We start from the raw sequence: 19,830 nt of genomic DNA on the forward strand, positions 1-19,830 counted from the left end.
TGGTGTGGTAGTGCATAGCTTTAATCCCAGCATGTGGGAGGCAGATGCAGGAGGGTATTAGTGCTACAGATCTGAGGGGAAAGGTGTCCTGGCAGTAGGGAGCCGAGTCACACAAGAGATTTATTGGGGAAGAGACAAGAAAATGAGCTCTTAACCACTGAACCATCTCTCCAACCCACAAAATCCAGCTCTTCCAAGTCAAGGTGCCTTTTATTCCATACCAATAAATGGCATTGGCAGAGAACACACCACAAAGCCAAGCCCTTTAAGCTTAAGCCTAGTCATCAGGCCCTGCTCCCCAGCAAGCCCTCCCCATCTCTCACCACCGTCCACTCATACATTTCATTTCCCCTCAGATTTCTAATATTCTTCCTTCATGTTCATTCTCAGCGGAGAAGAAAGAAACCAACCAGAGCAGAACGTCAGTAAGAGACCTCTCCCAGCACCTCCCTCATCTGCAGCATGCACACCAGCTCTGGCTGGGGCTGCTCTGGATGACGCAGTGGCTTTTGCTCCTGTCTAATGCCCGACCCCTGTTGCCTTACACTCTGATTCTTCTCACTTCAGACGCCATCCAAACACCATTTTCTCATTTCTCTTGCAGCACCAATTTCCCCTCCTCTGGAAAGTCCCACCAACAGTAAAGATATATAACTTCTCTCGCCTTAACAGTAACAATAACACTCACTCCAACTTCAAGTGCTTCATTTCCAGTTTATGGCAATATTATTTCTAATAATAAATATTGCAATTAAACCAAGTTCTAACAATAAGGGAAATGTAGCTGATAAATATACTGTTATTTAGATACTAAAATAAAAGCAAGTTTTTAGGAAAAACACACGTAACAACACAAACCCCATAATACATAAAAATCATAAAAATTGTATGTTCATTTGTTAAAAAAGAAAGGAGAGAAGGAAGGAAGGAAGGAAGGAAGGAAGGAAGGAAGGAAGGAAGGAAGGAAGGAGAGAAGGAAGGGAGGGAGGGAGGGAGGAGGAAGGAAGAGAGGGAGGAGGAAGGAAGAAAGGAGAGAAAGGAGCTTGCCCTCTCTGAAGACAGACTGCTGCTCTGCTCACTGACCTGCTCCTCTGACTTCACATTCAGCTCATCCCGAGACACCAGCTCAAGCACATCTTCCAAGGGCAGGGCCAGGAACTCTTCAGACAGGGACACTTCCACAAAGTGCTGGTGGATGAAGCTGTTGGCTGCATCATACAGAACAGCACACATCATTGTCTCGGCAAACTGGCGCACGCCCAGGCAATTTTTGGGGTGAAGCCTTTGACATAAAATGAAAAGGAAAAGTTTAGAGGAAGGAATAATGTTATATTCAATCATTCTCAAAATGGTTTTGGGCAAAGCCATGGAACAAAAGTCCTATTTTGTTCCCAGTTTTACTGGAACCCCCCTATGATATCAGGTACCCCTCTCTAAGACTCACTTTTAACAGTATTAAATTAAGATGGGCAAGCCTCAAGTCTTTGCTTCTTGGGGCATGGCCCTCTGCATGTCAAAGTGGAATAGACTCTGGGGAAGTCCTGTGAAGCAGCTGTCAGATGTAAAGAGAGTATGCACTGGGAAACCCTGTCACCACATCCAGCTGTGTGGTTTCTGAGAGGATCCAGGGCACTATTCCACCTCTAAGCATCAGGAAGGAGAGGCATGGAAGAGATGCTTTCTTCAATACAGAGAGCATTACACATTTTTCTTATTTTAGGTAGAGAGAGGCTCCATGAACCTAAGAAATTAGACCCCTAGAAACAACAGCAACAACCATTATTAGTTTATCACTTTAGTGACTAAAATACTTTCCTAGGTTTTTATACCCATTCTGCAGAATCATTATACTTTTTAAAAAGATTTAATTTTATCATCTTTACTTATGTGTATGTGTGTGTCTGTGTGTGAGTATGTGCACATGTGTGCAGATGCCTGCAGAGGCCGGAGGAGTTGGATCCCTGGAGCTATGGTTACAGGCGGTTGACAGTTGTCCTGTGTTGGTGCTAGAAATTAAATTCTGGCCCTTTGGAAGAGCAGCAGGTGCTCTTAACTGCCACACCATCTCTTCAGTTCCTTATTTGTACTTTTCTGAGGACCTTGTACACGCAGGCAAACAGTCTACCGGAGAACTCCGTTCAGTTCTTTAAGCATCCTTTTTAAGGGCTGGAAAGATGGTTCAGAGGTTAAGAGCATTTACTACTCTTCTGGAGAATTTGAGTTTGGTCTCCAGCACCTACGTTTGGTGTCTTACAATCTCATGTAACTCCAACTCCAAGAGATTTAATGTCCTCTTCTGGTCGGTCTCAGAGGGCACCTACACACACACACACACACACACACACACACACACACACACACACACACACGCATGCACAAAGAATCTTTTTAAAAAAATCAACCCTGGCCAAGTGGTGGTGGCACATACCTTTAATCCAAGCACTTGGGAGGCAGAGGCAGGCAGATCTCTGAGAGTTTGAGGTCAGCCTGGTCTACAGAGTGAGTTCCAGGACAGCCAGAGCTACACAGAGAAACCCTGTCTTGAAAAACCAAAAAAAGGGGAAAAAAAAAAATCAACCCTGCAGATTGCTTCTTTTTATAGTGGAAGACAGAGCCCAGGAAAACCAAGAAATGTGTTCCCAGTACTTTGACAAGTAAGTGGAGGTCCTGAGATTGAAATCAGACATCTTGCTTCTGTGGCTCTAACACCACGGCAGACCTGCAGTCATCAGAGCCTGGGAAGTCCTGGGCCTGTCCCTTTCTGAGGAACCTAGGCATGTTCCTTAAGTTCTCAGAAGTGTCATTAATTTTCTCGCATAGAAAAGATGATGACATTGCAGGACAGCCAGACCTGTGAGAGAGAGACTGAGAGAGAGAGAGAGAGAGAGAGAGAGAGAGAGAGAGAGAGAGAGAGAGAGAGAGAGAGAGAGGAGAGAGAGGAGAGAGGGGGGGAGATATGGTGACAACTATGCACTGAGTAGGGCTGCAGCTACGATGAAGAGAGAATGTGGGAACTGGTGTGGTGGTACGTGCCTTGTAGTCCCAGTGATTGGGACAGTAAGGCAGGAGAATCACTTGAGCTCAGAAGTTTGAGGCCACTCTAGGCCACATAATCTCTAAAAACAAATGAACAAACAAATAAAGCCAGGCATGGTGGTACATATCTGTCATCCCAGCACTCAAGAAGTGGAGGCAGGAAGATCAGGAATTTTTTTTTTTTTTTTTTTAAAGATTATTTATTTATTATGTATACAGGAGAGGGTGTCAGATCTCATTACAGATGGTTGTGAGCCACCATGTGGTTGCTGGGAATTGAACTCAGGACCTCTGGAAGAGCAGTCAGTGCTCTTAACCTCTGAGCCATCTCTCCAGCCCCCAAGATCAGGAATTTAAGATCAGCCTGGACTACGTGAGACCCTGCCTGTCTCAGAGAAACAAAATACGTCCAGGGAGCTGGCTCAGTGGATAAAGCCCCAGCTGTTCAGGCCTGATGACTTGAGTGTGGTCCCCCAGGACCCACCAAAAAGCTGTACGTAGTGGTCTCCATTGGATATCCCAGTGAGATTGGAGGGGAGACAAGAAAATGGATGGTCATGGGCCAGTCAGCCTGGCGTTCTCAGGGTGACATGAGACTCCAACCAACCCTGAAAGCCGTTCTCCGACCTCCATTCATTTGCCTTAGCATGCACGCCCCTCTCAAGATAGGTAAGTAACAACAACAAACACAAAAACGAGCAAAACTTAAAAAATAGTGTTTTCAGGCCCGTGAGCTAGCTCAGCAGATAAAGGAGCCTGTTTTCAAGCCTGACAACAACCTCAATTCAACCTTTAGAACCCACATGATGAGAAGAGAAAACCTGCTCCCATAAGCTGTCCTCTGATCTCCATATGCATGCCATAGCATGTGTGTGCCCATGTAAACACACAAATAAAGTGTAAAAAAATTAGTGTTTGCTCCAGCAGATGTATAAACAAAATTGGAACATACAGAGATTTGCACAGTCCTTGTGCAAAGCTAACATGTAAATTCCCGGTGTCCCTTCATTTACATATGTATGTATGTATATATGGGTTTTTTTTTTGGTAGCACTAAGGTTTATTGGAGCATCACAGTACAAATGCCGGGGCTTTCCTTTCATATTTTTATTGGTAAACAAAGTTGAAATTTAATTCAGCGTGGTAATGTCCACTGTTATTATTACTACACTGTTATGTAGTTAGTTTGTATTTGTTTTGGGTAATTATATAAATCAGAATTATGAACATCTCTATACATAACATGCTATTATGTATATCAAGGATAATGAATAAAATCTTAAACAATGAAAAAAAGTTAAGGAAGAAAAAGAATGGGGGCTAGAGATAGCTATCAGATAGCTTACAACCATGTAACTCCAGTTTCAGGGGATTTGATGGTTTCTTCTGACCTCTGAGGGTACACACACACGGCTTACATCTATGTGCACACACACAATAAACAAAATGAATGCAGGCGAAATACTAGCCTGGTGCCTGGTATGAAGCTGCCGCTGTTTTAGTTTCTATTATATTTGTTTTTCTTATTTTTGAACAAACTCAGCGTGGGTCTGAAGTCTTAGCGACAGCAGTAGACACTACGGGACCAAATTTTCCAAATTTTACTTTCCTATCTCCCTCTAGAGTCTTGACTGTCTTGGAATTCACTATGTAGTCCAAGAAGTGGCCTCGAACTTGAGGCCATCCCCTTGCTTCAGCCTTCTGAGTGCTCTGATGACAGGCACCTCAGTGCGTTTTCCAAGGGCAGGGAAACAAAATCACTACGTGAAGCAGCAGACAGGACAGGGAGGCAGTGAGCATGGGGCTCAGGACACAGCATCTCTCAGTGCTTTTTCTAGAGCACTTCGGTGGTTAAGTGAAATGTTAAAGCACTTTACCAATGTAAGGTGACAAGGATAAACCTGGGCTCCTGCAGCAGGTGCTTTATTCATGCCCAAAACCCAACACCACTCACTGGAGCTGAGTAGAGCCTACAGATAGGGACAGAATGAGCCATGCACCTAATGGCATTCCTTTCCATGCTTTCCTGAGGCTAGGATTCCTGTACCTTTGATCAGCCTGATTTAATACGAAGCACCAAATCATGCCTTCCTAAGTGAACTGTACTACTACACCTGACATGACAGAGTAACCTGTGAGGAAATGGAAGTAACCTGCAGATGGAAATGGAAGAGACAGTGGCCACATAGCAAATGGGTTCATTCAGAAGGATGAAGACAGGAAGGGAAATAAAGCCAAAGGGAAACAGAGACGCCCCACCCATGGCGATATTCTTCACTGACAGCTCAATTTTGTCCTAAAGAAACTATTGGTATAACACGCTACTGAAGACAGACACCAGAGATATGAAGGACAGTCACTGAGTTGTTTCACTGATGCATTTCATCTTCAGTTTAGCTGAAGACTGGTGATGAAGCTCAACGGTATTAGGGGATATCTGATCACACTGTGAGACTCCAAGATTATGTTAATTAAATTAACCTTGGATCAGGAGGTGGAGCTAGCGACTAGTTGACAAGAATTAGCCATAGAGAATATGGAGGACCCAGGAAGATGGATAGAGAGATGCACAGAGGGGGTTAGGGATTTAGCTCAGTGGTAGAGCGGCTTGCCTAGCAAGCGCAAGACCCTGGGTTTGATCCTCAGCTCCAAAAAGAGAGAGAGAGAGAGAGAGAGGCACAGAAAGAAGTAGGGTGGGGGCGGCGGCGGTGGCGGCGCACGCCTTTAATCCCAGCACTCGGGAGGCAGAACCAGGTGGATCTCTGTGAGCTCGAGGCCAGCCTGGGCTACCAAGTGAGTTCCAGGAAAAGGCGCAAAGCTACACAGAGAAACCCTGTCTCGAAAAACCAAAAAAAAAAAAAAAAAAAAAAAAAAAAAAAAAAAGAAACTATTTTGGGCTGGAGAGATGGCTCAGAGGTTAAGAGTACTGACTGATCTTCCAGAGGTCCTGAGTTCAATTCCCAGCAGCCACATGGTGGCTCACAACCATCTATAATGAGATCTGGTGCCCTCTTCTGGTGTAAAGGCATATATGCAGGCAGAACACTGTATACATAATACATAAATAAAATCTTAAAAAAAAAAAATTAAAAAAAAAAAAAAAAAAAAGAAGTAGGGTGGGACTTTAGATTCTCAGGCCCTTTTGGTTTGGGATGGGTAGAGAGATGCTCTCTTGCTAGGTCTCTGGCCAAAAAGGAAGGTCAGCTTGTTGCTTCTTGGTCTCTTTGAGCTAGCAGGTTTTCACCCCAACATCTAACTCCCAGGTCTTTATTGGTAAATAGAACAACTTAGATAAAATCAACACAGTGGTAGAGGACTTACTATGTACAAGACTTTGGGTTTGACTCCCTAGTACCTCAAGGGGAAAAAAATCCACCAAAACAATCTACTTCTGAGAGAAGGGTTGCAGAAACTCACTCCAGTGTTCATCTAAAAACCAGGAGGCCCACCAGGCAGTGGTGGTGCATGCCTTTAACCCTAGCACTTTGGAGGCAGAGGAAGGCAAATCTCTGGCAAATCGAGGCCAGCCCAGTCAAGGATGGCCAGGGCTACACAAAGAAATCCTGTCTCCAAAAAAAAAAAAAAAAAAAAAAAAATCCAAAACAAAACATAACAAAAACAAGACCAGGAAAAAAAGAAGTCAACTGCAATCTCTGGGTTGGGGAGGCAACAGGTAGAAGAGCCAATAGACCAGGTAAGCTCAGAACTATGCTACCATTATAGCTTCTCTGTGCCTTCATGCCCAAAATGGTTTTCCTTAAGGCACTGGCAACCAAACTTTCAAACAATGAAGCCCACATGTTTGTCCTCAAATGTACACGGAAGAAGGGTGCTGAAAACCTCACACATTCTACAGTCAGGCTGAAGAAATAGAAACAGCAATTACTGGAGAGAAAACAGAAAGTAGGCCAGGCCTCTGGGGCTCATGGCAGAGGAGGAAGGCAGTTATGAAGCAGGGGCCTGGGTCTCAGACCGGGTCCTGCAGAAATGATGAAGAAACACTCAAGGCAGACTCAAAACATCAGGCTTTATGCTTAGGTACTTGTTCCTCAGATGTCACTAAGACAAGCAAAAACTGCACTAGTCTAGACAAAGTAACTGCTTCTGTCCAGGTGAGGTGGAACACTCACCTATGATCCCAGCACTTAGAGGTGGAGGCAGGAGGACTGCCATGAGTTTATGGCCAGCCTGGGTCACATGATAAGACCTATCTCAAAAAGAAAAGAAAATATTGTTCATCACCATTGCTTTTGTTTGTCTGAGATAGGGTCTCACTGTGTAGACCTGGCCAGGAAGTCAATACGTAGACCAGGCTGGCCTTGTAGAGATCCGCCTGCCTCTGCCTCTTGAGTGCTGGGATTAAAGGTGTGCACCACCATGTCCAGCTGCTCAATAGTGCTTAAGCACCTTATGATAGTGTGAATGAGTGATGACCTCAAGAGCCCCTAGGTGGAGCTGTCCTCCTTTGATGAAAGTGTCAGAATAGCAATTGGAAGCGCTCACTCCATCTGAAAGCCAAATTCTATGAGAACAAAGAGATCAATCAAGTGAGCGCTAGCGCTCTCTCTCTCTCTCTCTCTCTCTCTCTCTCTCTCTCTCTCTCTCTCTCTCTCTCTCTCGTGTGGTGTGTGTCCATCCTGGTGTGTATGTCCCCATCCTGGTGTGCATCCCTCATCAAGGCAGGGACAAGCCTGGCTCTGGAGCTGCACTGTCGCTAACGACAAGGTTTTCATCTGCAACACCAAACACAGAGCCACTGACCTCAAGGCGAAACCCTTTACCCTGCAGGTAGCTGATGTACACCTCTACATTTGAGGCATCACTACCATGATTATGTGTAGGTATGCACATGACAGGGCTGAGTAATGCCCATGGGCACCACAAAAGTAGGATGTGGTCAGCCTGCAGGGGCCACAGACAGCTCAGTGAGTAGGACTGGTAGAGTGGGAATGGGGAGGGAAGGTCAGCTCTGAGAGGATGACGTTCTTGAGGGCAGAGCTGAGGTGGAAGGGATGCTGATCATCAGGCTGAGCATGGACACTGGGCTGGGGAGAACAATATATACACAGAGGTGCTCTTCTGGGTTTTCTCGGCCTGCGTATGGCCCAGCACTAATTCTCATCTCCAAATCTCCAGTGATTAAATGGCCTTTAGTTTATGACAGCGCTGTTCCCTAAGGGAGGGAAGAGCCTTATCTGATCAGTTAAAGGTCACAGAAGAACTCATGAAACCCTTTGCCAAGAGGCAGAAATAGTGAGAGTATATAGTCCATGGCCATCATTCTAAAAGACCACATGGTGACTGCTCTCAGTGGACAGAAGAGGACAGAAATATAGGTGAGTTCTGAAGGAGCTGTAGTGCAAAAAGGTCAAGAAACTTATGGAGGGTTAAGTATCTAAGCAAACATGGAGATGGCTATGAAACAGTTCAAAGGCAGGCCAAGTAAATTAATAAAATAGTTTGGTGAGAAATTAGCTAGATTATGAGCAACACTAAATGGACTCAGCAGACTATATTTAAGCTTCCCCTCCACCCATCCACCCCCACACACAAAGAAAAAAGTCATCATTTGAAAGGGAGTGGGGGGGCACAAGAGGAGTTGCAGTGGGGATGGAAATGATGTAAATAAGTCAGGCAGTGGTAGTCCATGACTTTAATCCCAGCACTCAGGAGGCAGAGGCAGGCGTAGCTCTGTGAGTTTGAGGCCAGCCTGATCTACAGAGTGAGTTCCAGAAGAGCCAAGCCTACACAAAGAAATCCTGCCTGGAAAAACAACGAAATGAAACGAAACAAAACAAAACAAATATATGTAAATACAGAACTCACACAAAAAATTCTAAAAAATTTTTTAAATTTAAATTTAAATTTAAGAAAAAGAGGAGGAAATTAGCTAAATTAACAGCTGATCAGATGGGTCTATGTCATGACACAAGAGTATAGGCAGGGCTATGTAAACGCCCAATGAGATGGGCCCTGAACATTACTGATCCCAAGAAATGCCATCTCTAGAGAGTAACATTCCCAACTCACTGTTCAGAAAACTCCAGATACACTATTGACTCAGCAGCGTGGCAGAGGGTTCCAGAACTGAGCACAATCCCATCATCTGCTTTGCTCACCTTTCTCGGAGGAATGTACAACAAGCGTCTTTGATGCTCTGTAGCTGCAGGAAGCTTGCCCCCATTAGCAACGACTGCACATTTTGCTGGTCTATAGCAAGGTTGCCATTATAAGCAAAGTTGATGAGAGCCTCCAGGGCACTAGAAGGAAGAGGAAAAGCATGAGAAGCTCTTCAGAGATGAGTCTTGGCCACAGGTCACTTGGTCCTAACTGAACTGATATGACTACCTGTAGTGGTTAAAATGGCCCCTTAGGCTCATATATTTGAGTGCTTGGTCATCAGGGAGTGGCACTACTTAAGAGAAATAAGGAGACATGGCCTTGTTGGAGTAGGTGTGACCTTGTTGGAGGAAGTGTGTCACTGGGGGTGGGCTTTGGGGTTTCAAAAGCCCAAGCCGGTACCAGTGTCTCTCTCTTTCTTTCCGCTGCCTGTAGATATAGATATGGAACTCTCAGCTCCTTCTCCAGCACCATGTCTGCCTGTGTGCTGCCATGCTTCCCACCATGATGATAATGGACTAAACCTCTGAAACTGTAATAAGCCCGAATTCAATGCTTTCCTTTATATGAGTTGCCATGGTCATGGTGACTAAGACACTACCTGAAGAATAGATGAGCCCTGTTCACACATTCATTTAGAGGCTGGAGAGAGAACTCTGGTTGATAGGACCTGAGTTTGGACCCCAGCACCCATACAGCAAGTCAGTGTCCCACAGAGGCCTGCAATTCTGGCTTGTAGGAATCTGATTCCCTCTTCTGGTATCCATGGGTTTCTATCATAGGCACACTCACCCACATTCACATACATGTGCATATACTTAAATAGTTACATACATATACAAATAAACAAATCTTTTAAAAAATCCATTGGGCTGAGGTGAGTGTGGCAACACATGCCTGTAATTCTAGCACTTGTGAGTTTGAGGCAGGAGAATCTCAAGTTCAAAGTCTAGCCTAATCTATAGTGAGACTACATTGCAAAACAAACAAACAAAATCCATTTTGAGAATATATTTAAATGGAATAACTATTTCAAAGATTCATTCTAGCTAGGTGTGGTAGTATACATCTTTAATCCTAGCACTTAGGAGTCAGAGGCAGGCCAGTCTGCTTTACATAGTGATACCTGTCCCAAAACAAACAACAACAAAACAATACCTAAATAATTGTCCATTTACATAAACTTGGACAAATTATAATTTTTTTTTTTGGTTTTTCGAGACAGGGTTTCCCTATGTAACTTTGGTGCCTGTCCTGGATCTTGCTCTGTAGACCAGGCTGGCCTCGAACTCACAGAGATCTGCCTGGCTCTGCCTCCCAAGTGCTGGGATTAAAGGTGTGTGCCACCACTGTCTGGCAATAAAATGATTTATTATGCCCTTTCTCATTCTGCTACACTGGCTTCATGTTTACTGTTTGGGAGGTTGCTATATGATAACAACACTAAAGCATGTTCTAATTTCTTGCCTTTGTTAGTAGACACCATAACTATTATCTTCTTATTGCCATTACAATTTTTAAAAATTATTGATGTTTAGGGGTAAATTTTAGAAAGAATTTTCTAACTTTGTATTTTTGACTTCTTATTCTCATGGAGAATGAAATCCAAATTCCAGCCATAGAGCGCTGGCCTCTCCATCTCTCTGATCTCTGAACCTTCTACCCTGCCTTATCTTACTGTGTCCCAACACTCTAAACACACTCTCACCTTTTGCCTGGGCAAGCAAGCAAACCTCCTTTCATTTTAACCCTCCCTTGGTCACTGACTGAGGAGCTCATCCATCTTCTAACTACCATAGTGTGTATGGAGTCGTCCTACTGAATACTGTGCTCTACTGCAGGCCTTCATGTGGTCCAAGGCTCGGGTTGAAACTGGCCCCAGGGAGCACAATGGTAGGGAGTTTAGTACCTGGGATCCATTCCTTGCATTACAATCTCATCCTGCTTGCACTCCATCATGTCATTAGTAAACATAGCATGGAAGTACGGGATGGAGGCTGCTAAGACGATCCGGTGAGCGCTGAATTTGTGGTCCCCGATCTGTGGACCAAAGAAAATACAAAGACAAATATGAGAACATAAATACAAAAGCCCATCTTCCCTTCCACAGCTTACTGCAGTGACAATGAAGACATCCCAGGCATGACAGACAAGGCTTATCATACAGACCTGTGAGTATTTAAAAACAATATACTCAGTTATGGTAGAAGAATGGAAATACCACATTTTAATGAGGTGTTGTGGAATATTAGTTTAACTATGTAAAGATGTGTTGCTCTGGATTCCTTCAAAATTAAGAGACCAAATTTGATGGGAGGAGACCCCCTGAAAATCTTGGCTACAGACATAAAGAAATAAACCTAGAAAAACTATAAGACAGGTGGCGTATATGCCAATCCCTTGACATGGGAACAGCTCTGAGACTGGATGACATGTGATAAATTTTGTTGGTTACAGAGTCATCATGACTTATTATTATATGCCATTCTTTCATATGGCATGGATAGAGGTTTGGTTATACAGTCTAAACAAACTTATAAAGTTGATAGATGTCTTTACCTGCTCAAACATAAAACAAAACATCATCTTTGGCTGGCTTATGTATAATGCACAGTCTATACTTGTGTTAATGCAGATATATACATACAGATATATATACATATATGTATATTGCCTTTGAAAGTTCATGTGTTTTCAGAGCAAAAGGACCAAACACCAATGAAAATGGGTGGCCCAGGTGATCCAGCCTTTAAGAGTGCCTCTGTTGCAGTTTCCTCAGAGTTCTGCATTCAGAACTAACTTCAAGGATGTTAGTTGAGATGGTCTAGCCTCACAGACTATTCTAGTCAGGACTTCAGATAAGCCTTGCACTTTCCCATTACAGAGACTGGACAACAAATGTTATAGCTAGTTTTCTTAGGACTTGACCATTATCTCAATTTTTGCAGGGTCTCCTGGGGATGCCATCACCCCCAGACAACAGGAAGCAGTCTAGAGAACATAATGCCCACATTCCCAAGAGGTGGGTTGGGTGGTTTTTGGTCATTCGGTGAGTTATGGATGTTTGTTATCATTTAGTGGGGATATAGGAATACAGGGCAAAAAAGACAACTATTCATCTCAAATATTTTATAATGGTATGGATTTTTGTATATTTTGGTTATTTTTGTTATACTGTATGTATGTTTCTACTCTTGTTTAAGGTATTGTACCTATGCAGCTTACTTAAAAATGTAATGTAAAGTTCCAGTCCTTGAAAGCTATTATTACAAACTGTTTAGGATAATTTAAAAATGCAGGTTAGTAGTTAGTCATCTATAACAATCAAACTTGTAGTCATGTTAGGTATGTTTTCAAGGTTAAACAGATATATTTTAGATAGACAGGTGATCTTCAAATCATTCAGAGACCTACAGAATATGGCATTTAAGATGCTTAATAACCTAAGGCTTTTGATGACAGTGAGACGTGTCTACTCCTGGCAGCACCAATCTACTTCATAAAAGGAAGATGGCATCGAAGAAACTCCATATGGAATTTGCTTCCACTGTGGCAAAGCTAGTCATTTGGGCAAGAAACTGCCCTTGCCTTAGTTGCTGACAGTATACTGTACAAGCTGGACAAGCAGGACACAAAAGAAAAAGACTGCTGAATTTTGCCAAGACAAGGTGGAACAGTTGTCAAAATTCCTTGCTTGCCTAAGGCACTTGATTGGCCTAATAAAAAGCTGAATGGCCAATAGCAAGGGAGGAGGTGTAGGCGGGACTTCTAGGTAGGGAGATTAAGTAGGAAGAGGAATTTAGGTTGGGGGGAAAAAGAAAAAGAGATGCTGGAGAGATGCCAGGGGCTAGCCAGCCAGACACACAGGAAGCAGAAAGTAGGACATACAGAATGAAAGAATGGTAAAAAGCCCTGAGGCAAAACACAGATGGACAGAAACAGGCTAAATTAAGTTAAAAGAGCTAGTAGGACAAGTCTAAGTTAAAGGCTGAGTATTCATAATGAATAATGTTTCCGTGTCTTTATTTGGGAGCTGGTTGGCGGCCCAAAGAAAATTCCAACTACAATGAGGAGTAAATGTGGTAAGACAAATAGAAGCTTGAACACATCGAGTGCCAGTTTTTATCACAGAGCATCCTCCAGTGCAGCCCCTGCAACTCCTCCCTTCAGTTAGTACCCACTGCTTCAACACTTCACTGGAACACCAGTGTTATTAAAAAGCAGATGGAACAGAAAAGTACTCAAGCTAGAGCAGCTAAAAGCATGTTCTCCAAGGAAAACATAAACAGTGAGAGGAAAGGGTCTGGCTTAAACAGGGGGTGGAGGTGGGGTAGGATAAGCAGCCCTTATTGTGTCTGGGGAAAATAACCCTGGCAGAAGCTAAAAGGAATGACCTATGCTGCAGACAGACTAGTCCAAAGGGTCAGAGGCCATTTCTTTCTCCAGTGTACTTTTAGGTGCTGAGCCATCTCTCCAGTCCTATTTATTTTTGAATCAAGGTCTCACTATGTAGCCCTGGGTGGCCTGGAACTTGCTATGTAAACCACAATGGCATTGAAGTCACAGAGGTCTGCCTGCCTCTGCCTCCTGAATGTTGGGATAAAAAGCATGTGCCCAGTTCTATTGGATTTTTTAAATTATTGCTTTCTGTTTTGCTTTTTAAGATTTATTTATTATGTATACAATGTTCTGCCTGTATGTATGTCTACAGGCCAGAAGAGCGCACTGGATCTCATTATAGACGGTTGTGAGCCACCACATGGTTGCTGGGAATTGAACTCAGGACCTCTGAAAGAACAGCCAGTGTTCTTAACCTCCGAGCTATCTCTCTAGCCCTCTATTGGATTTTAAAATATATTTATTTTAACTCTGTGTGTGTGTGTGTGTGTGTGTGTGTGTGTGTGTGTGTGTGTCTGTGTGTGTCTGTGTCCTATGTGGTGGTCAGAAGAGGGCATGGGATCCCCTGGTGCTGGTGGTTGTGAGCTGCCCAATGTAGGTGATGCTGGGGACTGAGCTTGGGTCCTCTAGAAGAGCAGCAAGTGTTCTTGACTTCTGTGCCATCTCTCCAGTCCCTACTATCAGACAGTTTTGCAAGCGGGCATCTAGTTTATTGCTTTGGAGCATTCTTGTGGCTTTCTGAACACTAACCCTAAGTGAGCAGCTATTATCTCTAAGTTTTAGACTTTCTCTTATTTCTGCAGTTCTGAAGTTTCAAGTGCTGTACCTTGGTGCTGGTTTCTCTTATGCATTCTTTCTGCCTTATCAATCTAGAAACATTATTTTAAAATCTGGAAAAATATTTTCATACCACTACTTTTATTTTTCTTTTTATGTGTGGTTATGTATGTAATGTATATGTTTGTGTTCAGGTGTTCTTGACCATGTATGCACATGTGGAAACCAGAGGTTGACATTGGGTGTCTTTCTACATTTCTCCACCTGATTTTTTGAGACTGACACTCTCACTGAATCTGAAATTTGCTGATTCTGCCAGGCTGGTTAGCTGGAGCCCCCAGGGTCTTATTGCCTCTGCACCCTAGCACTGGGGTTACAGATGTACACTGTCACTCCAGGCTTATATGTAGGTGCTGGAGATCTGCACTTGGGTCCTCATGATGGCACAGCACACAGCACACTGTCTCCCCAGCCCCTCACACCACTTCCTTGTTTGTTTACTCTGTTGGAGCACTCTGTGTGTGAGTCCTGGTATGCACAGACCGCAGTAACCATGTGGAGGTGAGAAGACAACGTTCAGGAGTCAGTTCCGGCCTCTGCCCACCTTGGGTTTGGAAGGTCACACTCAGGGAGTCAGGCTTGTGTGGTAAGCACCTCTACTTGTCAGTCATCTTGCCAACCTCTCATGCCACTTCCCTTGACAGTTTCCTCCCCTTTTCTAACGCTTGGTATGAGTTTGTTAATGTGGGCATGTGTGTGGAGGCCACAGGTCAACGTTGAGTGTCTTCCTTAATCATTGCATATGTGTTCATGTGTGCCTGTGTGTGCATATGTGTGTGTTTGTGTGTGTGTGTGTGTGTGTGTGTGTGTGTGTGTGTGTGTGTGTGTAGGCCAAAGGTTGGTGTTAAGTGTCTTTTCAAATCATGCTTCACCTTATTTTTTAGACAGAGTCTTTCTCACTGAACCTGGAGCTCATAGATCCAGCCAAACTAGCTGGCTAGAAAGCCCAAGGATCACCCTGTCTCTGCTTCCTCTGCACTAGAAGTGCAGGGCTGTGCTGCCATGCTGGCTTTGACAAGGATGCTGGGGACCAAATGCAGGTTGTTATGCTTGCACAGTATTTTGCCAACCAGTCCTTCCTCCTCTCCACTGTCTGTTTTCTCTTCCCAAGTAAATTCTATTTATTTGTATATGTGCATGCACACACGCACCACGGTGCACCTATAGAGCATGGGGAAAACAACAACAAAAAACTAAAAAATTATCCTCTTTCCTCAACCTCCCCAAGGGTTGGTTTTAAAGATACTGATCACCAGGCAGGGCTTTTAGTCAAAACAGGTTTTTTGTTTTTTTGTTTTTTTGTTTTTTCGAGACAGGGTTTCTCTGTGTAGCTTTGTGCCTTTCCTGGAACTCACTTGGTAGCCCAGGCTGGCCTAGAACTCACAGAGATCCGCCTGGCTCTGCCTCCCGAGTGCTGGGATTAAAGGCGTGCACCACCACCGCCCAGCCTCAAAACAGGTTTTATTTTTTGTTTTTGTTTTTATTTCTGTATTGGTGAGTGAACTCAGGGACTCTCTTGTTCCAGGCAACCACTCTATTACTGAGCTACATCTCCAACCTAAGCTGGGGTCCCTGTTGTTTGTCTTTTGGCTTTTTTGGGGGGCCCACAACCCAGCTCCAAAATAAATTCATTCACAAAGGCTTATTCTTACTTATAAATGCCCGGCCTTAGCTTGGCTTAGTTTCTAGCTAGCTTTCCTTAACTTAAATTATCCCGTCTACCTTTTGCCTCTGGGCTTTTCCCGTTCTCTTACTTCTATAAATCTTACTCCGTGGCTTGCTGTTTGTGTAGCTGGCTGGCTGGCCCCTGATGTCCTCTACTTCTCTGGCTCCTTCTAGATCTCCCCTCCCAGATTTCTCCTTCTATATATTCTCTCTGCCTGCCGCCGCGCCCCTCCCCACCCCCGCCCTCCATCCTTTCTCCTGCCTTGCTATTGGCCTGTTCTTTATTAGACCGTCAGGTGTTTTACACAGGCACAGTAACACAGCTTCACGGAGTTAAACAAATGCAACATAAACAGAAGTAACACACCTTCAACTACTCTACTACAGGTCTGGCTGTGTTGCTCAGGCTAGCCTTGAACCTTCTGTTGCAGTCTTCCAAGTATCCGGGCTTACACCAGCATGCCACCACCTTCAGCCTTGCTCTTTGATATTTATCAAAGAAACAGAATGAGTTGTATGCTTTGCTTCATTAGATTTTTGAGACAGGCTCTCCTACAGCCAAGGCTGGCCTTGGACAGATCCTCTTGCCTACCTCCCAAGTACAGGATTATAGGAATGCACCACCACTCACAACTCAAAGGAATAGTATTCATGATTTCCAAAACTGAGTAGCAGAGCTACAGTACATGTACACATAAATTACCATTGATTTTAGATCCCAACCTCATCCTCCTTTGTGCAACTCCATTACTTCTTTTAAATTTCCAAACAGCATATCGACAAGTATGTTTTATGGGCTTAACTGTAGAAAACAGCATGAAGGAAGCCAACAGGAAATCAGAGGTTCTTCAGGCTGTCTTTAGGGTGTATTATGGCAGAGCCTCAGACAGAGGTGCTGTGTCCTCTCTTTGTATAAGTCAAGTGGCACGAATGCCTGCTATAGTTTTGTCAGAAGTGGTTTGGACTTTCCAGCTACAACTGACTTCTTTTCCTTAGAAGTTGCTAAGAGGATCAAGCACTCAGAACCATTCCATGTACATCTTAAGGACTGTGTTGTGGGATCTTTTGGTATACTGTAAAGATGTGTCTCTGCTTAAGGTGCCTTCTAATTGCTTTAGTAAAGGCTGAGTGGCCAATAGCTAGGATGGAGAGAATAGACAGGACTTCTGGAAAAAGAGAGGACTCTGGGAAGAAGAGAGGCAGAGATGCCAGCAAGACAAGAATGGAGCAAGTCAGACATACAGAATGAAGGAGAGGTAAAAAAGCCACATGGCAGAATGTAGATTAATAGAAACAGGGTAATTTAAGTTACAGGAGCTGGTTAATTAATAGTAAGTCTCAGTGTCATTATTTGTGGGTTGGTGGCCACCAAGAAAAGGCTGACTACAGTATTGTGTTCCTGTTGGCAGCCATAATACGCAAATTCTAATTACTGATTATTTTTAGGGTATTTTTTTTCTTCTGGTGTTGGGGATTGAACTTGGGCCTGGCACATACCAGGGAAGTACTCTACCACTGATTTACATCATCAGTCCAGTAGGAGGGTTTTAAATTTGAGGCCAGACTAGAACATGTACACAGCACATCCCAGAAATAATTTCAGCTATGCATTAAAATCCTGTCTCAAAAAATCCAGAAGCTGGGTATGGTAGTGCACACCTTAACGCCTAGCACTTGGGAGGCAAAGACAGAGGCAGGCACATCTATCAGTTTGAGGCCAGCCTAGTTCACATATTGAGTTCAGGGGCAGCCAAGGCCATATGGAGAGGCCTTGTCTCAAAACAAACAAACAAACAAACAAACGTCCAGAATAGACAAAAGACACGGACTCAAAAACTAACAAATAAAGCCAGGTAGGGTGGCACGTCTTTAATCCCAGCACTGGGAGGCAGAGAGACAAGTGATCTCTGTGCATTTGAGGGAAGCCTGGTCTATAAAGTGAGTTCCAGGCCAGTCAGAGCTACAAAAGTGAAACCCTGTCTCAACTAAAATAAAGTTAAAATATTTGCTAGACTCTTTGTTGTGTGCCCTTCCCAGAGGAGAAAAAGAAAGCATAAGTCACATGATATATGCCAACTGCAAGAGTTTCCAAGCCAACTGTCACTTTTCTATGTGACCTTTATTTCCTCCTTTACCCCTGAGACTCAGTCTTCAATTGTAACATAACAAGCCTTAACTGGACCAGCTTCTCCACACACAGTAACAGCTGTGTTAATAATGGTAGCCTAAAGCCGGGCAGTGGTGGTGCACGCCTTTAATACCAGCACTCGGGAGGCAGAGCCAGGCGGATCTCTGTGAGTTCGAGGCCAGCCTGGTCTACAGAGTGAGAGCCAGGACAGGCACCAAAACTACACAGAGAAACCCTGTCTCGAAAAAAACATAAAAAAAACAAACAAACCAAAAAACAAAAAAACTATATCCTTTGCAAAGTGGCTGTTGGCACACACAGAAGATATTTCTGCAGCCTACAGATTGGTGCACATGCAGAGTTGAGAGACCTGAGCCCTGTATCAGAGGTTGCTCCCTGGTTAGTACAGTCTGAGCCTGTGAGTTAACAAAAGCAACCAGGAATCTGGACCACCTGGTTGTCTCCCTCATGGTTTTCACACCATAAACCTTCCCATTGTCTTCCTTGGAAAGTCAGGGAACCTACATTCCTAGCTCTGCACTGGTATCTCAGTATCTACTAGGTTGTGCAGGCTACACCACAAATTCTGTTTTCTATTATAGGCAGGTGCAACTCAACGTTCGCCCAGCTGCTTATTCAGGTAGGAAAGACAGAAGGGCAAAATCTGAGTTGGGAGACAGACATGTGTTCCTAGAGAAAGCAAGGGATACACTCAGAACAAATATCTCTGAAAACATCTTGATACTATTGCTTCTACCTTGAATAAGCTCACAATGAACATGAATGAAATAAACTGTTATTTGCCTAGCTGATACAGACATAATAATAAATACCCTTGGGGTCAGTGGGGTTAAGATTGAGCTTTTAGGCAGACACCAGGGATGCTGACAGAATATGACAAATAATAATCCATAATTTTACTGAGGCACTAAGTCATTTAGGTTTTAAAGTTGGTATATAAGAATGAATCTATAATACGAAGATCCACCCTCACCAGGGCATGATGGCACATGCCTAGAATTTAACCTTGGCTTAGGAGGTTAAGGTAGGAGGATCAAGAGTTCAAGGCTGACCTCGGACATATAGCAAGTCTGAGGCCAGCTTAAGCTATATGAGATCATTTCAAAATATGGGGATGGAGTAACTGCAAAGACCTATACATAAAGCTAGGTTTTTGTGGTGCACACTTTTAATTCTAGTGCTTGGGAGGCTGAGGCAAGAGTATTGCCACAAGTTCAAGACCAGGATGGCTTATACAATGAAAGCCAAGGGGAAAAAAAAGACAAAAGTCAAGAGCTAGGTATGGTGGCAGGTACCTGTAGTCTCAGCTACTTGGAAGGCTGTAAGGATAACTTGAGCCCAGGAGTTTGAAATCATTCTGGTAACACAGGTAGAGCAAGGCTCAAATTAAAATAAAACAACATAATGAAGCTTAGTCAAGTGGCAGAGGCCTATAATCTCAGTACTTGGGAGTTTGAAGCAAGATGATGGCAAGACCAAATCTAGTTTGGGCTACAGAGTGAGTTCAAGGACAGCCAGGCAACTTTCTAAGAATAATAAAAAATGTAGGTTAGTAGTTAGTCACCTATAACAAACTTGTAGTCATGTTAGGTATGTTTTCAAGGTCATACAGAGATATATTATAG

The 19,830-nt window shown here is 43.7% G+C and overlaps 1 protein-coding gene across 2 annotated transcripts in view; it reads right to left on the minus strand.

The window, feature by feature from the left end:
* Klhl18 (kelch like family member 18) overlaps positions 1-19,830 on the minus strand; it is a 63,688-nt gene that overhangs the window by 21,749 nt on the left and 22,109 nt on the right. For both annotated transcript variants that reach the window (XM_059268754.1, XM_059268755.1), the window contains exons 2-4: positions 11,066-11,196; positions 9,156-9,296; positions 1,084-1,282 (exon numbers count right to left, since the gene is read on the minus strand). In XM_059268754.1, coding sequence (XP_059124737.1) covers positions 1,084-1,282; positions 9,156-9,296; positions 11,066-11,196 — 471 coding nt within the window. The remainder of the gene's footprint in view (positions 1-1,083; positions 1,283-9,155; positions 9,297-11,065; positions 11,197-19,830) is intronic.

This window comes from Peromyscus eremicus, chromosome 7 (assembly GCF_949786415.1).
Source record: "Peromyscus eremicus chromosome 7, PerEre_H2_v1, whole genome shotgun sequence".
Taxonomy (NCBI): Eukaryota; Metazoa; Chordata; class Mammalia; order Rodentia; family Cricetidae; genus Peromyscus; species Peromyscus eremicus.